The sequence below is a fragment of the Gracilinanus agilis genome, chromosome 1 (genome assembly GCF_016433145.1).
Source record: "Gracilinanus agilis isolate LMUSP501 chromosome 1, AgileGrace, whole genome shotgun sequence".
Classification (NCBI taxonomy): Eukaryota; Metazoa; Chordata; class Mammalia; order Didelphimorphia; family Didelphidae; genus Gracilinanus; species Gracilinanus agilis.
In genome coordinates, this window is record NC_058130.1 from 68,649,000 (window position 1) to 68,671,471 (window position 22,472).

The window sequence follows — 22,472 nt, forward strand, 5'->3', positions numbered from 1 at the left end:
GCTCGCTTAAAAGTAAAACTGTTCTATAAGTAATTGGTCTTCGTTCCTGTCAACTTTGAATAGTATTAGGTAACTTTAGGGGAACGATGAAATAGGAACTTATTTTAGACTTTTTTTCTACTAATTTCTAAAAATGAAAATTTAGCTACTAGCTTTCATGGAAAGAGTAATACATTTTTGCCCCCCAAATCAAACACTTTTCAGGTATGTTTCCTTCTGTAAGTCATATCATTAATGTGACATTGTATTCCTATCTTTTAAAGTCTGTTAGAGGGGGATGGGAAAGACTCCTTCTGGAGGGAATTTCCAGGAAGGAATCTCACAGAAAACAAATTCCAGAGGATACTTAACCATGATGCCTTTATCTAGTGCCAACAATGCAGACAGATGTTTTAATACCAAATTGGTCTCAGAGCTCTTTCAGGGGTAAAGAGGATGAAAAGACAAGACAATAACTCTCTCTCAGTAATCATCAGTAATGAACAACTATAGTTTTGCAAATCCTTTCTGCTTCCCTGAACCCAGATCAGGTTAAAAAAAAAACTCACTTTAAAAGAGAACAACCATGCTAACCGTATAATCCAAAGATAAAGGAGACAGATAGACAGCTAGTGGCACAGTAGATAGAATACTAGGTGTGGAGTCAGGAAGACTCAAGTCCAAAACCAACCTCAGACATTTCCTACATTTGGGACCCTGGGCAAGTTACTTAACATGTCAGCCTCAATTTTGCCAACAATAAACTATAGATAATAATAGCACTTACCTCCCAGGGTTGTTGTGAGGATCAAATGAGATAACATTTGTAAAGTGTTTAGCATTCTGCCTGGCATGTAGCAGGCATCATGTAAATGCTAGTTATCATTATTAATTATTAATAAATTAGTAGACAAAAGCAATAGATAAAAATAAAATGATCAGGGTTGAAATGGACCTCCACAACCCTTTTTCACTAACTTTCTAAAAACAATTCTGTGAAGCTGATCTACACACTAAAGGGGGCAGCATTTTTGCCAGATATCAAATAGATCAGAAGTTGGTCTGTTTTAGTCCCGGTCCCTCATCTAATATATTACTAGCTCAAGATATGAGTCCTATGGTTGTCCCTAGGCCATAAGAAAACAAAAAGAGGAAAAATGGAACTGTGATTTAGGGCTTTGGGACAGCAGTATTTTTATTTTTAAAAATACTACTAGAAAATATGGGGTATTGAGGATTTAAAGATACTGAAATACTAACCCTATTAAACAACAGTGACCTTTTAGTGACTTCTTGGATAAGCTCAATAAACAGCATTTGCAACAGTTCTCACAAGTGGTGTATGACAGACAATCCAATATCCATCATGCTTTTGGAATCAGCTGTTCTGTTGATCTTGGGGGTTAAAAATAGTAGCTGCTGGCTTCTAATTATGCACTTTCTCTTGTTGCCTTGAGTTTATCACTTGAATAAAAGAAATGTACTTTAAATAGGTTTCATCAAAGCAGAGCCATCTTTCATTTTGTCTTACACAAAAGTGTATTCATTGCTCCAGAGAGGTTTCTTACACTGGTATCAAAGGCACCTGCAACATACATGGTTCACTCACCTCAAGCCTCTCTCACCAACCACCACTAGAAAGTAGAGCTAACTATTTCAAAGTTCCTGTGTTACATATATCCCCCTGAAGAATACCAAACATCATATTTCTTGAAACTTTACAACTACAAAGAAAATAAGATAGTGATGGTACAGGGGGAGAAGAAGAAAATGGCACTTAAAAAAAATCAAACTTATCCCTAATAATCCCAAATACAATCACAAAAAGTAACTTTGCCTGTTTTTTATTAAATTATTTTATAAAGCCTTTCTGCTTAAGTGCCAAGTACAAAATCAGGGATGTAAGTACAACACAATCTTATGATTCTAAACTTTTTTTCTCTATAACTAAAGCAAATGTATTTCATAGACACTCACATTAGGTACCTAGAAAGTGGTAAATTACTGAATTAACATGCATAAAATTCAGTACTGAAAAAGATAATGTACATGGTTGCTAATCCATCAACCAACTAGCATTAAGCACCTACTACATGCCAGACATTCTAAATGCTGGAGATATAAAGAAAGGCAAAAAATAAAAAAGGTTAAAAAGCAGGTCCTGCTTTCAAGGAGCTCACTGTCTAATGGGGGAGACAGCATGCAAACAACTATGCAGAAACAAGATACAGACAGAAAAAACTGATGGTAGTCTCCAAAAAGAAGGCACTGGGATGCCTGGGAAAGGTTTCTTACAGAAGGTAGGGCTTCCGCTGAGACCTGAAGAAAGGCAGGGAAGCTGGATGGAAAAGAGAATTCCAGGCCTGGAAGACAAGCCTGTGAAAATGCTCACAATCTAGAACTGTAGTGTTATGTGTGACATCAAAGACCCATTTGTGGTCCTTCAGTTTACTAGATGGACTCAGCTCATCTAAGCTTTAGCACTTCCAACACTTCTTTATAGAACCAGATCACATTTTTAAATTCATCTTCTGTTACTTGCCTTTGCTTCTATTTTCTGTACACGTCTTAGAGATTTACAGTAATTTCCTCAGATAACTTCTTTATCAACTTCACTACTGCTAACAGGAGCCAACAAGGATAGTGCCTCTGGCACCTAGAACAATTCCACACTCAGAACAGAAATTCGCAAAGAAAGAAATAGGGAAGGGAGAGAACAGTTTTACTTAACACACTCATACTAAAGATGAAAATGAACATAGATATGTTATAAAAATAACAGACAGAAATCCAAAGGACCAAATTCCTATATGACATGTTCTATGTATTTGCAAAGTGCTTTAAAATAATTTTCATTAGTTATCCCATGTGGCAATACCTTTTGCGGTTATTAAAATCTTATTCGGTAATCAATATCATATCGTTTTTTTTTCCCCTTACATACATATGAAGATAAACTCTTGGCACTATTCATCTGATTGACTGTAAATTAAACAGAATTCTCAAATAAGTGTCTTAGATATATTCAAATGCCTATTTTGTCAAGCTATAGATGGATATTTCTAACTACTATCTGTGATCCAAATTCAATAGAACATTATGAAGTGGCTACTGTTTGCAAGGGATAGTATTGTTATACAAGGACAGAAAAGAAATAATATTGCCCTCATGAACTTAAGTAGGGGAGGTAGGGAGAAGAGCGTCTACTACCTAAGTATTATATAAAACCAGATGTAAGCAGGCAAAAAACAAAAACAAAAATGACATGTGAAATGCTCTACAGTTATTTAAGAAGGGAAAAGACCCATCAGCTAGAAGGTTAAGAAATGATTTCCCAAGAGAGGGAGCACCTAAGCCAAGCTAAGTAAGCTTTGAAAGGTAGAGATAAAGAAGATGTTGGCAATTTAGGGAGCAGCCAGAAGTAGAGTTTCTGTGGAACTTTGAAAGTAAAGAAGAGTAATGTGAAATAATACTGGAAAAGTTTGTTGGACACAGAATGTGATGAATCTTACCTAAAAGTTCATATTTTATTGTAGAGGCAGTTGGGAGATAACAAGTTTTGAGCAACGGAGTAACCTGGTCTGGTCTGAGGGTAGATTTAGAGTGAAAAGAAATGTTCAACCTGCCAATCTTTTCAGCTGAGGAAACTGAGATCAAGAAAAGTTAAATGGGTTGCTAAGGTTATAACAGCAGTAAATATAAGAGTTAGGATTTGAACTCAAGTGTTCAGAACACTTTGTACCACACCATTATTTTAGCACCAAAACAGGACAGATTGGAGAAGGGAGAGACTATAATGGCAAAGAAATGAGTTAGGAGGCTGTACTGACAAATGGTTAAGGGATATGAATAGGCGGTTTTCAGGTGAAGAAATCAAAATTAACAATAATCACATGACAACGTGTTCTAAAATCCCTCCTGATTAGAGAAATGCAAATCAAAACAACTCTGAGGTACCACCTCACACCTAGAAGATTGGCCAATATAACAGTAAAGTAAAATAATAAATGTTGGAGGGGATGTGGCAGAATTGGGATACTAATACATTGGTGGTAGAGTTGCGAAATGACCCAACCATTCTGGAAGGCAATTTGAAATTATTCCCAAAGGGCTTTAGAGTGCCTGCCTTTTGATCCAGCAATACCACTACTAGGTTTGTAGCCCAAAGACATTTAAAAATTGGGAAAAGATCTGTTTGTACAAAAATATTTATAGCTGTGCTTTCTGTGGTGGCAAAAAATTGGAAAATGAGGGGTTATCCCTCGATTGGGGAATGGCTGAACAAATTGTGGTATATGATGGTGATGGAATACTACTGTACTATAAGGAATGATCAACTACTTGATTTCTATAAGAACTAGAAAGATACATAAACTGATACAGAGTGAAACGAAGCAGAACCAGAAGAACATTATACATAGTAATTAAAACATTATGGGATGATCAAATGTAACTGATTTTCCTACTAAAAGCCATGCAATGATCCAAGACAATCCCAAGGGACTTATGAGAAAGAATGTTATCCACATCAAGAGAAAGAATGGTTGGAGAAGAAATGCATAAGAAAACATATGATTTATCACTTGTTTATGTGGGTATATGACTTGGGGTTTTGGTTTTTAAAAGATTACTCTATTACAAAAATGAATAATAAGGCAATAGGTTCTGAGTGATAATATATGTATAACCCAGTGGAATTGCTTATCAGCTCTGGGAAGGAGGTGGGGGTGGGGGTGGGGAAGAGAAGAGAGAGAACATGAACCATGGAACCATGGAAAAATACTTGAAAATTTTTTTTTGCTAAAAAATAGTCTGAGTGAATGAAGAAAAAACAGATGGATACAAAAGGGGTTTCCAAGGTAGTCATAACAGGACTTAAAAACTCATTAAGTATGGGGGAAAAGGAGGAAGAAGAGCTAACCAGATTGCTTACAAAGCTGAAGAAATCCAATAGCTTTGCCAATTGTCTTCAAAATGAAGCCTGGACTCTGTTGCTAGGCATTCAAGGCTCTTCATTACCTGCAGCCCACCTAACTTTCCATTATTTTGTGCTTTTCATTCCATTGTCCCTAGTGAATAGAAGGCCTCTCCCCATGCTTGTTCAATTGCTGCCTAACCTTTGGAGTCTACCAACTTTGCTTCTAATCATGGTTGTGTCATTTGTACTTTTACAATGGGAATGATAACACCTGCACTACTTAGATGACCTATTTACAGGCTGTTGGATGGGATAAAGGTTTACCAACTATAAAGCATTTTGCCTAATAATCAAACACCAAGCATTTATTGAGCAGCTATGTACTAGGCACTGTTGCTAGGCACTGGGAATGCAAACATAAAGGATAAACCAATCCTTACTCTCTAGGAACTTTCATTTTAATAAGTAGTATTAATCATCATAATTATATTATTAAAATTACATTATTCAAAATAATACAATTCTAGTGCCACTTCCTATAGAAGTTAGTTCCTGATTTTCTTGGGCAGTAAAAACCTTCCGTCCCTCACTTTCACAGAGTATATACTTTAACTGCTCTAATTTTCTTCACTTAGATATAAAACTACAATATAAATAAAACCTAGTCCCATATCTTAATAGACTTTAAGCCCCTATCCAGGAAAGCAAGGACCATTTCTTATCTAAACTTTTTTTTATCTCTCCAAGTGCCTATCGCTGGGCCCTGTGTTAATAATTGTCCACTGAATTAAATTACAGCCTCATAAGCAATGCACCAAAAATTACTAAGTATAATTAATCAGCAAATAAGGTGAGACTTCTAGCTATTAAAATAAACCAAAATGAAATCCAAGTACTATACTTGCCTCTCTCTCAAATTTATGGAACAGTAAATCCTACTGCAGAGCAGACAGTTCCTCACCTTCCACTGCCAAGAATGCCCAATGAGTGCACTCTATCTACCATCTCCATTTCCTAACCATTCTCTCTCTCTCTCTCTCTCTCTCTCTCTCTCTCTCTCTCTCTCTCTCCCCTAAGCACCCTGATTCCAAATCTACTATCCTGCTGAAATTATTTCCTCCAAGGCCCCTAATGATCTCTTAACTGCCAAATTCAAAGTTCTCATTCATCATTCATTTAAACCTCTCTACCAGCATGACATCATCTACTACAACTTTCTTAAAACTATGCTTCCCTAGATTGGCACATGACACTGTTTTGGTTCTGACTCTTCCTTCTCAGACTATCCCTTCTTTAGTCCTTTTTTTGGTTCCTCTTCTAGCACTAGCCCCATAAACACAGACATTCTCCAAGAATCTAGTCCTTGTCTAATCTTCCTCCACATTTCTCCCTTGGAAATCATATTTCTAGTCTCCAGGATTTAACTCTCACTTCCATCTAGTTAACAGATAAAATTGCTATCCTAAATCTCTCTGTTACCATTCTTTTAAACTTTAATATAATCTTACAACTGCCTCTTATCTGATCTAGAGAGATTGTCAATATCTTGATTTCAAGAACCTTAATTTATAGTTCTTTGCATCTCTCATACAACCCAAAACAGTGTTGTGTCACAAAGTCTATGCTCCCAATGTACATTAATGCTATGGATGAAAGTAAATGCTGCCTAAAAACCCTAAATGCTTCCTCTCTATCAAGAGGCAGAAGAGCTATTTAGAATTTCCATGGGTGTAAAACATTAGCTGATTAAAAAAAATAAAAGTTTCATCTTAAAAGATCAAGTGCCCTCCATAGTAAGTACCAATAAGTAAAGAGTAGAGTGGTCTGGTTCTCTTTGTAGGTAACTTGGGAATTATGGTCACAAAAATAACCTACTGTTATTTATCTCAATTTATCTGTAAGGATGCAAAAAAAATCAAATAAAGAGTTTTATTGATTAAGGAAAAAACCTAAAAGAAAATAAACATTCACTTGAATAAGGTCATTTCTTGAAAGGTAATTTGAAATAAATGGTACATATATTTAAATTCTAAGTTAGGAATCACAACTTGGTCAATATTCTTTCTAGGAGCAACACTCTAAACATAAATGTCACAAAAGAAAGATTTCTTCAAGTCAGATATTTGAATCATCAAAGAATATTGATGCTCTGTCACCAATGTGACTGGGATAGTTACTAAACAAGAGATAGTGGATACCCTGGGAAGAAAAAACCAGTAGATCTGAATAAAAGGATATACATTTCAATCCAGGTTCTGACATACACTAGCTGTCATATTAAATTGACCTTAAAATTAAAGTTTAAGGAATAGGAATGTAGATCACAAAGAGACAAAGATATAGGTGTGTGTGCATGTTTGTCCTTTTATATCAGCAATTCTAAGAAGCAAGATGAAGAGCATTTGTCTAAGCATAAAAATAAAGAGAGAGAAAAAGAGAGATAATTATGGGAGTATACTTCAGATCATATGACCCCCATGGAAGATAGAGATGATGTTTTTCTAATATAGATTACAGAATTGGCAATATATATAGTAATGATGTGGGTTGTCAACCATCTGGATGTCTGGTAGAAATTGTCTTGACATAAGTAGAATATCTAATAAAATTTACATTTGCCTTAATGAGAGTTTCAACTCTCAAAAGGTAGGAGAAGAATATTTAGACATACAATCTAAATTTTCAGAAAGAGAGATTTAATTCCATTGCAGATAATTTAAAAGAAATGATGGCTCAGAAAGAAAAGGGGACTGTCAAAAATAAAATTCTGACAATATAACAGCATGTTATCTTGATAAGAAATCAAAGTGAGAAGATCTAAAGAAATCAATAATTAAATCCAAAAAGATTCTTTTACTCCTTCCCTCCAACACACACACATGCACATGCAAACACACACACACACACACACACACACACACACACACACACACACACACACACACTGTACAAAAGACAAATGCAGGGCACATAACCAAAGAATGAAAACAAAAAGGAGATTCAAATTCGTATGAGATGTATTAGGAAGCTAAAAAAGAAAAATGAGCTTAAACCTGTGAAGAAATGCTAACAAAAAGAGCTCTTAAAGGAGTGTTTGAAGAAGCATAAACACTAAGTAAGGGAAGGCCTACTATTTTAGGTGAGAGAAAAACCTCTAAAAAGGAAGAGTAGAATAAGCCAAGTTAAGAGGGAATTGAAGCCTCAGATAGACTAAAGAAGAATAAGGGTCCATCCTGATTCTTTAAATTATTTGAAGTCCAGAGTTCCACTGAATTCAGAGTATTAGAAGAAGTTGAAGATATGAAAATAGAGCTACCACTATTACTAGTTTTTGAGAAAGCATTGAGGAGACTAGACACCAGAAAACTAAAGACAAACAAACATCATTAAAATTTTAAAGAGCAGAGGGAAAAGAGAGGTGAAGGTATATTCTGAAAATTATAGTACGGGGCAAAGGTCCAGAAAAGGATTATTTAGCATATGTATACTTAGAAGAGAAAATAATGATCAATGGTTCATGTAGAAAAAGTTATGCCAAACTAACTTCATTTCTTTCTGTCCAACCTCATCCTACCTGGAGTAGTAAAGTATGGGAAATATACAGATGAACTGAATTTCATTTCAATTTCAAAAAATTTTCAGCCAATATTTAAACAGGAGGAAGAAATATGACTCAGATAATAAAGTGACATGGATTTGTAGCTAAATAATCAAATTTGTGACTTTATGTCAAGCTGAAGGTAAGTCTTTAGTCAAATATCAAATGGTTCTATCCTTGACCTCTCCAGTTAAACACTAAACAGATTCCATGAATAATAAGGAATGAAACTCTCTAGGAATAAGGTGGTAATAATCCCACAGTTCTTTTCTGTTCATATGACATCTAAAGTATTGCATTATGGTTTTGGTGCCACATTTTATCAAGGACAAAAAGCTGGAATGTATTCAAAGGAAAGTAAATACTGTAGTTAAGATGCTTTAGTGTATATCGGTAAAGGAACTAGGATGCTTAACCTAGAGAAGAGCTAACCAAGAGCAAACATCTATTGTAAAGTATTTTAACATTGTCACAATGGAAGAAAAATTAGATTTGTTCTGCTTATCCCCAGAGAGAAGAACTAAGAACCAGAAAGGTATGAATCTATTAAGAAACAGATCAAGAGGGGGCAGCTGGGTAGCTCAGTGGATTGAGAGTCAGGCCTAGAGATGGGAGGTTCTAGGTTCAAATCTGGCTTCAGACACTTCCCAGCTGTGTGACCCTGGGCAAGTCACTTGACCTTCATTGCCCACTCTTACCACTCTTCCACCTAGGAGCCAATACACAGAAGTTAAGGGTGTAAAAAAAAAAAAAAAAAAAGAGAGAGAGAGAGAGAGACAGATCAAGGTCTGATGTAAGGAAAAAATTGCAAACAATTAGTGCTAGCCATAAGTCAAATAGATTGTCATGAAAGAGGTTGAATTTCTCCTCATGAGAGTCTGTACCTTGTAACAAGAATTTTGTTCCAAGAATATATTGAACTAAAGGATCACTGACGTTCCTTCTAACTTTGAATTTTTGTGATTGTGTTATGACACACTTATCCAATATGCATCCATCACTAGATGGGAAAGCTAATATGTTGGATTACAGAAGCCAAGTCTAGTTCTCTAAACACTTTATCAGAAATTTCAGGGATAACATGTACACACACAATTTTACTGACAAAGTCAGAAAGGGTTAATGATGGGAAATGATGGATAAAAACTAAGAAATTGAAATTCAATAGGGGCAAATAAGTTCTGCAACTAGGGAAAAAGAATAAATTTCATAAATCCACAATGGGGAATATGTAACCTAATAGTAGATAGTTGGTTATAAACTCAAAATGGACCAAAAGTGTGAACTATTAGCAAAAAAAGACTTATCATAATCATAGGTTATATTTAAAGTAATATATTTTCCAAATCATAGAAAGCAACAGCACAGTCATTGTACCCAAGGTAATCAACAGGGATAAGACTCTGTAATACTATGAGACTCCTTTTGGAGACAATGGGGATAGGAGATGGACTGGCCGGGAATGAGTCTATGGGCTGTGGAGGTATGGAAGGTAGCCCTTCAAACTTCCTATTATAATTATTCTTGCTAATTAGGCATTAAAATCAATACTGTAAGAACAGAGCCCTGACACTCCTGCACCCAGTTCTGGCTCTTGAAAATAAGTCTCTGTACTGGTCATTCTAAATCTGAAATATGGATGCTTCATTCTGTAGTCAACATTTCAAGGATAGTGACAAGCTAGAATATGTCTGGAGGAATGTGGGCAGAACAATCATGAGATTTGAAATCATGTCTTGATAAGGGAACTGGAGATATATGGCTCAGACTTGGTATGAAAATGAGATATTATAGATGTCTTTAAATTTGAAAGGTTGTCACTCTCTGTAATTCCAGAAGTTGGAACTATAATGTCTAGATGTTAGGAGACAGGCAGCTTTTGGCTAAATATGAAGAATTTCTGATCAGAGCTGTCCCAAAATGGAATGAAATAGGACATTTGGCACCACATAAAGTGTTCAAGCAGAGGATGAAGGGTCACCTGTTAGGATGCTGTAGTGGGAATTAGCACACTAGTTCCCAAGTAAGATTTGATGACTAAAATTTTTGAAATTTTTGAGCCTGGTTCTATAAAGATTTTATTACAAATTTCAGTGACATCCCACACCACACAGGAATCCAATTCATTAAATTTCATTTACTTATTAACATTCCTTCATGTGTCATAGAACTCAAAACTCAGAAAGCCATTTCAAGAGAAACATATAGTGTGCTTTTTCAGAAATAATTTTGGACTATTTGTACTTTTAAGGCCAAAGTGTTTAACCACTTGCCATATCATTGTGGCACTGTCCATCCAAAACAAACTCCAACAAACCAAAACCCCACAATTCATAGGCTTTATGTCATTTTGCAAGCAGTAGATTAAAGTATTTCAACAAATAATACCGCTATCTCCCATTTACAGAGTATTCTATAATTTATGTATCTCATTTGATCTTTACGACAGTTCTGAGGTAAGCAGAGATTATACACATTTTACAGAAGAAGAAATGAAGGCTGGAAAGCAGTTAAGTAACATGTCTGATGTCACACAGCCATTAAGTGATACAGCTGGGATGGAGGCTTTCAACATCAGTGCAGGGCTCTCTCCACTGTAAAATTCTGACTCTTGAGGTATCAAAAGCACTATGCTAGGAACCATACAAGGTACAAGGATGTTGAAGTCAATATTCCTGCCCCTCGGGAGTTTCCCATACAGAAAAATATGACACGTGCGCAAATGAATACAGGACAAAGTAGGGTAAAAACAATGTGAATGCTACAGCCAAGCACAGTACAATTTCCAAACATGAGAGATATTGTCTCTTAAATAGTAAGGAAGGCATCTTAGAAGCTGTGGAATTTGAGTCAGAACTTAAAAGATGAACAGAATTTCAGCAGATAAAAAAGGAATTGGGAGAAAAGGCATTGCAGGTCTTTCAGAAGTGTTATTGGTTTAGATTAGAGATTTGAATTTCAAATGCAATCCTTGAGTCCTTTGGGAAACCAATGTATAAATACTAAAAGGGGTAGCTAGGTGGCTCAGTGGTGAGAAGTCCAGGCCTGGATTTGGGAGGACCTGAGTTCAAATCTAACCTCAGATACTTCCTAGTACAACTGTGGGCAAGTCATAACTCCAATTGCCTAGTCTTTGCCTTTGGGTCTTAAGAAATTTTTACTAACACAAAGTAAAAGTTTTTTAAAAAAAAGTTAAGAAAAAGTAATTTATACTTTAAAGATCTAGTTCTCAAATCAGCAAAAGAACTGAATTCTAATCTTATAATTAATGGAAGATCCTGCATGGGTTATGATTAGACCATAATTAACAAATCCCTCAATATCAGATTTATAAAAACAACTGGCATAAATACTGCTTGTAGAGAGACAAGACAAGTGCTACCTTCAGAAATACAGTGCTGTATGTCTAATGTAAGCAACACAGTTTTTCTCATTTTAAAACCTACATGATTTGGGGCTACTTAGACCTTTCTATTGGATTCCAGAGCAGGTTCAAATATTAGCACAAATAAAAAGAAAACTGGGACATTGCTAGAATGTGGCATTCCAACCTCAGAATAAAGAAATGTTCAAATCTTAATGTATAATCTCACTTAGCTTTTTATTTTTTACTCATTTGAATAAATATGGGGGAATTTACCTTGGGGAAGAGGAAGGCAGGCCTCAGGGGCGAGAGTAAATTCTTATGTAATTTGATCTGCCTTTTTATAAAGTATTAGTACTCCTTTAAGTGAGTGTTGTAGAACTGCCTGGTGGTATCGATAAGGGTTATAAAGAATTGTTTGACCAGCTGAAGTCCTTCAATTAGACCAAAAAGTTCCATCAATAAGGAAACATCAATGAACATTCTTCATATCAGCTGGTCTTGAAAGCAACACCACGGGATGTACCAACCCTACTGTGACTTACTGGGTTTGGGTTTTGTTTTTTAAAGTAGGGAGAAGGATATTTATATTTCTGGTAGGACAGTTATACACAAAACTGTTTGTCCAGTAGAGAAGAGAGAACCTTTGTAAAGGAAACAGAGATGGGACCTTGGAACAGACTTACACAAGTGACCTTCCGATAAATCTGGGCAGCATTCTGGCATTCTGAGTAGGGATATTCTGAGGTAGCCATTTCCAACATACACATTCCAAAGGCATAGACATCAACAGATTCATCATAGTGCTCTTCATACATCTCTGGGGCCATAAATTCTGGGGTTCCTGGGCACAAAAAAAGAGAAGTATAAAAAGTTAACTAACAAGTACATAGGCCTTTGTTAACTGACAAAATAAATCACTTTACAGACCCATTAGTAAGTAACAGCTTACTAATCTAACTGGTGCCTAAGACCAAATTCCTTCTGCAGGTACATCCTAGGAAGATACAGCCAGCCTTTGCTTAGAAAAATGAGCAGCAGGGAGGAAAGAATTACCATCTTCTGAGAGAGCTAAAAAGAACCCAGGATTGGGCTAAACATATATTACATTTATACGGATAACTTGAGAATGAAAAATTAATACAATTAGAGTTTCACCACCAAATTATGATGATTTAAGAACTAGAAGATACCAATTTATTAAGTGCAAAAGATGTCACAATAAAGAAGTAAAGACAATGTGGAAAAAAACTTTGTAGCAGTTTCTCTGATAAAGGCTGCATTTCTCAAATATACAGAAAACCCAGGCAAATTTATAAGAACACAAATAATTTCCCAAATGATAAATGGTCAAAGGATATTCATTGGCAGTTTTTCAGAGTAAGAAATAAAAACTATATAGTCATATAAAAATGCTCTAAATCACTATTAGAGAAATGCAAACAACAACACTGAGGTGTAGTACCTCATATCTATCAGATTGGCTAACATAACAGAAAAGGAAAATGGCAGATATTAGAGGGGATGTGGAAAGACTGGGACACTAATAGACTGTTGGTGAAGTTTTGAACTGATCCAACCGTTCTGAAGGACAACTTAAAACTGAGACCCAGAAATATCATCACTAGATCTGAATCCAAAAGAGATAAAAGGGAAAGGACTTATATATACAAAAATATTTGTAAAAACTCTTTCTCATGGTGGCAAATAATTGGAAACCCATCAATTGGGGAATGGCTGAACTAATACAATGATTGTGATGAAATGTTATTGTGCATCATATGAAATGATGAGCAAGATGATTTCAGAAAACTAGTAAGATGTACATAAGCTGATGCAAAGTAAAGTGAGCAGAACCAGAAGTACATTGTACATAGCAAAAGCAATTATTGTATGATGACCAATTGCAGTGACAGCTATTCTCAGCAATACAATGTTCCAAGACCATTCTGAAGAACTTGTGATGAAAAATGCTATTCATCTCCAGAGAGAACTGATCTGAATGCAAATGGATGCAATTTTTTTCTTTCTTTCTCTTATTTTTGAGGGGGTGTGTCCTGTGTTTTCTTTTTCAACATGGCTAATATGCAAATATATTCTGCATAATTGCACAAATATAATCAATATCAAACTGCTTACCTGTTCAAGGAGGGAGATTTGGAACTGAAATCTTTTTTTAAAAAGTCAAACTTTTTAAAATATGTAATTGAGAAAAATACAAAATAATAATTAAAAAAAAAAAAGAAATGTGGTATGTCTCCAGGACGCCAAATCTGAAATGTTCAAATATTGGATTAGCAGTTTGTGATATAGGATAGGCACAAGGAGAGAGACTTGGGTTAGGTTTATTGATCTGGGAATCAATTACATAGAAATAATAATTAAATCTATGAACACTGATCAAATTAGTAATTAAGAATACAGAGAAATGGTTAGTAAACAAGCATTTATTAAGAACTTAGAAGAGGGCTCAAGACAGAATCTTGAGACACACCCACAGTTAAGAGGATCCAATAAAGAAGGAGGCACAGAAAGACAGATATAGTAGGAAATCTAAGAGAAAATCTAAAAGAAAAAAAGCTTACAGAAGAGATAAGTACATTTAGGAGATGGTGATTAGCAGTTTCAAATATTGCACAGAGATTAAGAAGGATGAGGATTGGGAAAAGGTCTTTGCATATAAAAAATGATTGATACCTTTGAAGAGAACAGTTTCAATTTAGGGAGGAAGTCAAAGAAAAAGAAATTAAAAACCTACAATTTCAGGAGCATCTAGGTAGAACAGTGGATAGAAAAACACCTGGCTAGGAATCAGGAGGTCCTGGGTTCAAATCTGACCTTCCTAGCTATGTGATCCCATGCAAGTGACTTAACCCCAATTGCCTAGCCTTTACCCATCTTCTAAGTTAGAATAGAGTCTAAGACAGAAGGTAAGGGCTAAAGTGGGGAAAAAACTTTACTATCGAAAGAAGGCAGTGCCCTCAGTGGAAAGATGGAAATTCACAAGCATTTGGAATAATTACTATTTTCTTTTTATGTCCTATTCACTCTTCTTTCCTGTAGAAAAATGAAAAGTGCTTATATTTGGGTTTACTTACCCAAGAATTATAATAGTTTTACATTCAAAAATTCTTTTCAAGAGGGAAATACTGCTAGAATGAAAATTTGGTCAAATAAACATCAATCACATTTCATGGAAAACCAAGATATTATGGGACATAACTTGGTTCATAGGATCAAATTTAGACACTTAGCACCAATGATTCCTTTTCTCATTCCTTTCCAGTTCTCAGTATCCCATGGCAGTATGACTCAAAAAGGAACACTGAGCTTAAACCAAATTTAATTTGCCTTTTTGTCCCCTAGGTCTGTCATTTGACTACTTAACAAGGTGTTTCAGGTTGGGTCATAAAACTAAGTCCATACAAAAAAACTACACATAAGAAAATGACCTAGAAAGTAACCTAATTTGACCCTGGAGCCCCACTATGCAGGCTTAGAAGCATCTGCTCACAATTAAATGACCACTTAACCCCTTTTAAGTGTCCTTGCATTTTAAGATCCGTAATAGCATAAAAGGAGTCTGGAGACAGGTCTGTCTCTCAGTTCTGATAGTGGCATAATGTTGTTGGAGAATCACACCACCTTCAGCCACTGCCTTTTTTGAACCCAGTGTCCTCTTGAGCTAATGATGATCACTACCAGTTATGTAAGTAGGAAAACATCAAAAGGTGGAATGTTTATTTATAGAGATTTTTACCCACCAAAGAGGAAACGGCTACATAGGGAGGGATTTTAGAGAGTGGGTAAGAGTTTAAAGCATCTAGAAGTTCTAAATTGTGAGTCAGGAGATTTGACTGGTTTTTTCTCTGTTATTAATTCACTATGTGATCTTCAGCATCTCTGGGCCTCAGTTTCTCAATATCCACATAATGAGAGGGTTTGGAAGAGAAGCACTCTCTGGTCCTTTATAGTTTTAAGCTTCTCTGAATGCATGACTAAGTGCAGGGGCGGAAAGAAGCAAGGCAAGATTTGATGAGTAAGAGAATATAGCACATGAATACAAAATAATGCTAATTAAATTCAACAAAGAAGGAAGTTTTAGCCGTTACAAAAAAAGGAAATGCTCACTTTCCTGAAACTCAAAGCACCCTAGTCCTAAGAACTATAATTTTTAAAAAATGTGATTAAAAAAAATTTCATCCTAACACAATTCTTCTGTTTGCTATAGGCCAATAGTGATTGTATCCTGACTGACAGTTCCATGAATTGATAATAAAGGCAGCAGTGGATGAAAGGAATCAACAAAGACCATTTATTTAGCCTTCAACTTCAATTTATTCAATTAGCTTTCACTGAGTGCTCCCATGTCACCTGGTACAACATGGACTACCACTCCCATGCTTCAAGCAGAGCTTCTCAAGGTTTCAGACAGCAGATCAAAATTGCTTACAGCTAGACTTGCAAAGTTGTAAAATGTTTTTCAGTTATTAGCATGGCTCTGTTTAAACTTATCAAGCAGCAGAAAGAGCATTACTTTTCAACCAAAGGATGAAAGAAGTAAAGGGCAATTATCCTTATTCACCAAAATCACAGAATCTCTGATTTGGAAGGAACTTCAGAAGTCATCAAGTACAACATATATTTGACCAAGAATCTTCCATACAACACCAACGAATGTTTATCTCACCATAACACAAAGACCTAAAATACAGCCTTTTTGATTCTTAGTCTACTCTTATTTGTCAGAACTTTTTTTCTTACACTGAGCCAAGATCTACCTTCTTGTAACACACGCCCAATGTTCCTAGTTCTGCCCTTGAAGCACAAGCAGAAGGCGACTAATTCTTCTCCTAAAAGACAACCTTTCAAATACATTAAGACAGCTATCATGTCCCGACTTGTATTTTCTTCTTTAGATAAACATTCCCATTCTCTTGCAACCAATGTTTATCTTAAAGAACAATGATTAGTTCTTTTTAGTGCCACGCTACAGTGCTGAATGATAACATTAAAATCCACTAAAATTCATGAATCTATTGCACAAGAATCCAACACATGTAATTGATCTAAGTTGATTTGTGGAGCTGAGTTTTTGAAACTAAGTGTAGGAGGCATCATGCCTAGGGCTAGTCTCGCTATATCCTCTCTTGGTCAAAACACATCTGGAGAACTGTTAATTCTCCAAGCAATACTTTAGGATGGATGTTGGTCAGCTTTATATAACCAGAAGAGTGTGATCTAGAGGATGAAGAACTCATCATACAAGAGTTAGTTGAAAGAACTAGGAATATTAAACTAGAAAATATAAGACTTGTGTGTGTGTGTGGGGGGGGGGAGATGGGGAGGTAAGATGGAGTATCTATATTCACATATCTGGTTAGTTGTTACGTGAAAGAGAGATTGGACATACTTGGTCTCAGAGGGTACAGAGTAACAGTAGTATATGATAGAGGTTTCAAAGAGGCAGATTTGGGCTTTCATATATTAACAAATGTCCTAACAAGATGAAGCTTGGCCTTCTGCATGAAACTCCAAATTGCTAGTGCTCTTCCCTTCCAAATTACTTGTATGTATGTATATATGTGTGCACATATTTGTATAAAACTTCTTGTCTACCCCAAGTAGAAGGTAAAGTCAAGGATGACTAAGGATTGTTTCAGTATTTGCACATGGATTTCCAACACCTAACATAGACGCCTTGCACAGAGAAAGTGCTTAATACTTGTGGGTTAATTGACATCTAAAAGGGGGATTGGCTACCTCTAAAATTAGTGAGTTCTTGCTCACTAGAAGTTTATAAGCTGTGTCTGGATTACCACTTATCACATATATTGTAGAGTAGATCTTTGGTTAGATAAAGGTTGGCCTAAATGGCCTCTGAGGTTCTTTGAATCACAGATTTCCTGATTCTGACAAGATTTCTTTCTAGTAAATTTCATTTTCTGGCTTCAGCCTGTCTTTCTAGCCTGGTCTGCCAAGACTGTTTGGCATTTTGACCCTATCACACAAAACTATCCCTCAAATAATCACTGAAGGGACTGAAAAAGCAAGTTCACAGAATTTCAAAGTTGGAATAGACTTCAGAGGCTAGTTCAGCCTGAACTTAAAACAAGAATCCTATCTAAAAATATTGAAAACCATCCAGCATTTGCCAGAAGCCCTCTAGTCAAGGGAGAATCCATTTATTTCCACTTTTGGACAACTCTTCTCATTTTCTAATCCAAAGCAATGCCAATGCTTTTTTGAGTACATAATAAATTGACAGCCAAAATTCCCAAATGCTATAAACAGTTTTGCTTCTCGAATAGATCTAGTGGGAAAAAAGTAAGCATAGCATATATTCAAATCAATGAGCATTTATTATATGGTTTCAAGCTGTGTTTTCATTCTGTCTCATATTTAGAAACAGAATTGGGCATGAGGCAGCAGATTCTACTATGTACAAGCTGCTCTCAGGGAGTAAACAGGCGCCTTTGTATCAACACTTTTAGGTCACTTGGGTGCCAATGATGTCTATGAAACAACCATTTACAAAGTGATCCCTTGGTAACCTATAACAAGCTGATGTGGCTTCTCAGAATATCTCATCTTGCCGTAGTGACCAGCATCTGTATGGGGGAGAATCATAGTCATTAAAAAAGTTTGAGCTCATTACTGATGAATGGACTCAATCTTTATGCTAATAAAAAGGTCTGAAAACAAATGCAGTCAGGTTGTCTGTGGCATGATCTGCTTTACAAGCCCATACCTGGAGTCTCACAATATCCTTGTGAAATAAGGAATAAAAAGCTTACCAAATCTGAATAATAGATTAGGAAGATGAGTCCTCAAGAAGAAATTACTTCCCCAAAGTCTCACTGAAATGATACAGTAGGTGCTGAAGGACCTCTGCTGAGTCCTCAGGCAGCTTCCCCTCTGAATTGTCACGTGGGTAAGTTAGGCTGGCTCCCTTTCGCCTACCTTGGCATTTCTAGAGCCTTTACCTCAATAAGGCTTCTTTGTCTCTCTAATTGCTCAGGCCTTGCCACTAGTAGCCTAGTTTAATTAGCCTTTTAACCCTCTCTCGGTCCAGACCTCTGCCGGTCCGGGCCAGCCTCTCCCTCTCTCTATTTACCTACCTTCTACCTTCCCAAATTGTAAATAAACTACCATAAAACCCATCCTGACTTGGGTCTATTTTAATTATAGAATCAATCTGAATTTGATTGATTCCTGGTGACCACACCTTAAATATAATATCTAATTTCCAGTGATTTTCCAAGACAGCTGTTGTGTCAAGTGCAAAAGAAGTAATCACTTTCAGCAATTGTTTATTCTGCTTATCAAATGCACAGATAGGTTCTTCAATGTCTTAGTACATAAACTACTCTATAAAAATCTGTTCACAAAAGTGCATAACTCAATATTTGAGTGTGAATGACATTATGCTATTAGGGCATAAAAGTATGAGATGTAGAAGTGGATAGAGTACTGGGCGTGAAGGCAGGAAAGTTCATGTTCAAATTTGCCTCACACATGCTAGCTGAGAAAGTCACTTTATCCTGTTTGCCTCAGTTTCCTCATCTATAAATGCTCTGGAGGGAAAAAATGGCAAACCACTCCAGTATCTTTTCCAAGAAAACTCCAAATGGGGTTTGTCATGACATGACTGAAACAACCGAACCACAAATTAAGGGATAGTGTATCTAGGACCACTGAAGTACAAGGAAGTACACTGGTATTCTTTGGAATTAGAACAAAAAAGTGAAAAGATGATTCTCAGCTCCCATTGGTCAGTTTTGAAAAGATCAATTAGTTTATTCTGGCAAAATCATTTGGAAAACCCCAAGTCAATCATTTTTCATAAGCTCATACATTCACAACCAGAAGGGGCTATATGTGTATTCCAGTTTAACTTTTCCTTTATATCCATATCCAACCTAATTCTACAGATGAAGAAAATAATCCTTGAAGAGAAACTTGCCCAAAGTCTGACTTTTTTTTTTTTAAACCCTTGTACTTCGGTGTATTGTCTCATAGGTGGAAGATTGGTAAGGGTGGGCAATGGGGGTCAAGTGACTTGCCCAGGGTCACACAGCTGGGAAGTGGCTGAGGCCGGATTTGAACCTAGGACCTCCTGTCTCTAGGCCTGACTCTCACTCCACTGAGCTACCCAGCTGCCCCCCCAAAGTCTGACTTTTTAACAAACCCTTTTTGTCTCCAAAGCACTATGCCACCTTGCCTTTAATATCTTCTTTTCCATCTCATCATAAACATACTTTAAACATGGCTACAATTTTGTATCCTCATAATCCAAAGTAAGATTCAAATTCCACTAGCTCTTTAAAGAACTAGCTGTGTGACCTTGAGGAAGTTCCTTAAAATCTCTAGCCCATAGCATAATCATTGAGAACCTGGGGTTAGCCCCACACCACAGCAAGGAATTGGCCAAAGATTTTTTGCAGCCTTCATAAACAAAAATTTATGCTTAAATATATAGCTAAGTATCGGAGAGTGTCTTATGCCTTAGTTGTTTTGTCTCCCCAACTAACATGGAATTTCCTTGTGAGCCATTTTCTTAAACCCTTTTCTGTATTATTCAATGTTTATTTCAAAACTACATATATTTCAGGCATTCAAAAAAACACTAATTGATTTGCTATACAAATTAAGTTGCCTGTCAATATTTTAAAGCATTTTTCCTCCCCCACTTTCTTTTAAAAAATTTTTAAAAATATATTTATTTTCCAAATTATATGAAGTTCCAAACTATCTTCCTCCCACCTTACCCCCCCCTTCTTTCTTTTGAGAAGGCAATTTGATATAGGTTATACGTGTACAGTCATGCAAAACAGTTCCCTGTTAGTCATATTGTAAAAGAAAACAAACCAGTAAAAAAAACAAAGAAAAATAAACTTCTACAAAAGGAAGCTATGATCTCCCTTCAGACTTTATTAGTTCTTTCTCTGGAGATGGAGAGAGATCCTATGTCCTTCAGAATTGTTTTGGATCATTATATTGCTGAGAATAGTTGTCATTCACAGTTGTTTATGGAAAAATATTGTTCTTATTATATACAAAGTACTACTGGTTCAGCTCACTTAACTTTGTACTAAACAGTTTCTGTAAGTCTTTTCAGGTTTTTCTGAAACCATCCTGGTCATCATTTCTTACAGCACAATAGTATTTCATCATGAACACCAGAACTTGTTCAGCCATTCCCTAATTGGTAGACATTCCCTCAATTTCCAGTTCTTTGCCAGCACAAAAAGAGCTGCTATAAATATTTTTGTACAAATGGGTCCTTCTCCATTTTTATAAATTCTCTTTGGGGTATAAACCTAGTAGCTAGATCAAAGGCTATGCACAGTTTTATAGTCCTTTTGGGCACAGTTCCAAATAGCTCTGCAGAATGGTTGAATCTGTTCACAACTCCCATCAACATTAATGTCTCAATTTTCCCATATACCTTTCAATATTTAACATTTTCCTTTTCTGTCATATTAACCAAACCGATACGTGGTGGTGTTTCAGAGTTGTTTTAATTTGCATTTCTCTAATCAATGGTGATTTAGAGCATTTTTTATATGACTACAAATTGCTTTTACCACTTCATTTGAAAATTCATATCCTTTGGCCATTTATCAATTGGGGAATGATCTATATTCTTATCAATTTGCCTCAGTTCTTCACATAAATGAGGCCTTTATCAGAGAAACTTAACTATAAAATTTTTTCCATTACAATTACTGTGTATTTCCCTCCAACCTGTTTTCACCCATTTTTATCCTTCTCTCTCCCTCTCTTTTCATCTTACCATTGTGAAAAGTGTTTGTTTCTGACTATTAACTCCCTCCAAATTCACCCTTTCTTCTGTAACTTCCTCTTTCTTTTATCCCTTTCTCCTCCTATTTTCCTGTAAGGTAAAACAGAATTCTATATCCAACTTAGTGTGTATGTTACTCTCTTTCAACCAATTCCAAGGGAGCATGGTTCAAGCACTCCCTCCCATCTCTCAGATCTTCCCCACCACTGTAAGCATTTGTGTGTGCCTCTTTTATGTGAGATAATTTACTCCATTCTGCCTCCTCCATAAGCCTTCTCACGATGCATTCTTCTTTCTCATCTCTCATCGCATGCAACTCATCCATTCTCCTCTATGTATACTCCTTCTAACAGTTGAACCTTATTGGATCTCTTGTGACTTCTCTTTCCTGTACACTTTTTTAATGTTTCTCTTGTAAGAAATAAATTTTGGACCCTGTTCCTTGGGATTTTAATATAGCTTGTTAAATTTACTTGAATAGGTAAAGATCAGAATTAGGTAAAGGATATAAGTAAAATGGCCTAACCTCGACAACCACATGGGTGGTCTCACCCTAGCCACTGCATCCACCATTCCCCTAGCATGCTCACCAGCAATCAAGAGACAGCCTACTTCCTTGTCTCAAATCTTTTTATCTCCCTCTCCCTTCCAGATCAACTTCAATCACATCTGGTTCAAACTCAATCACATTACCCACACTAGATGATGTAACTAGAAGCATAGGAATGCAGGTAAAACCCCATGTGTGATCCTAGGAGAGGGTTCCCTTCACTCAATCCCCGCTTTGATTCTTTAGGAGACCAGC

At 36.1% G+C, this 22,472-nt stretch overlaps 1 protein-coding gene across 1 annotated transcript in view; it reads right to left on the minus strand.

The window, feature by feature from the left end:
* Window positions 1–22,472, minus strand: part of WNK2 (WNK lysine deficient protein kinase 2) — a 246,695-nt gene that overhangs the window by 112,111 nt on the left and 112,112 nt on the right. Inside the window, exon 5 of the mRNA XM_044670684.1 lies at window positions 12,546–12,703. Within this exon, the coding sequence (XP_044526619.1) occupies window positions 12,546–12,703 (158 nt within the window). The remainder of the gene's footprint in view (window positions 1–12,545; window positions 12,704–22,472) is intronic.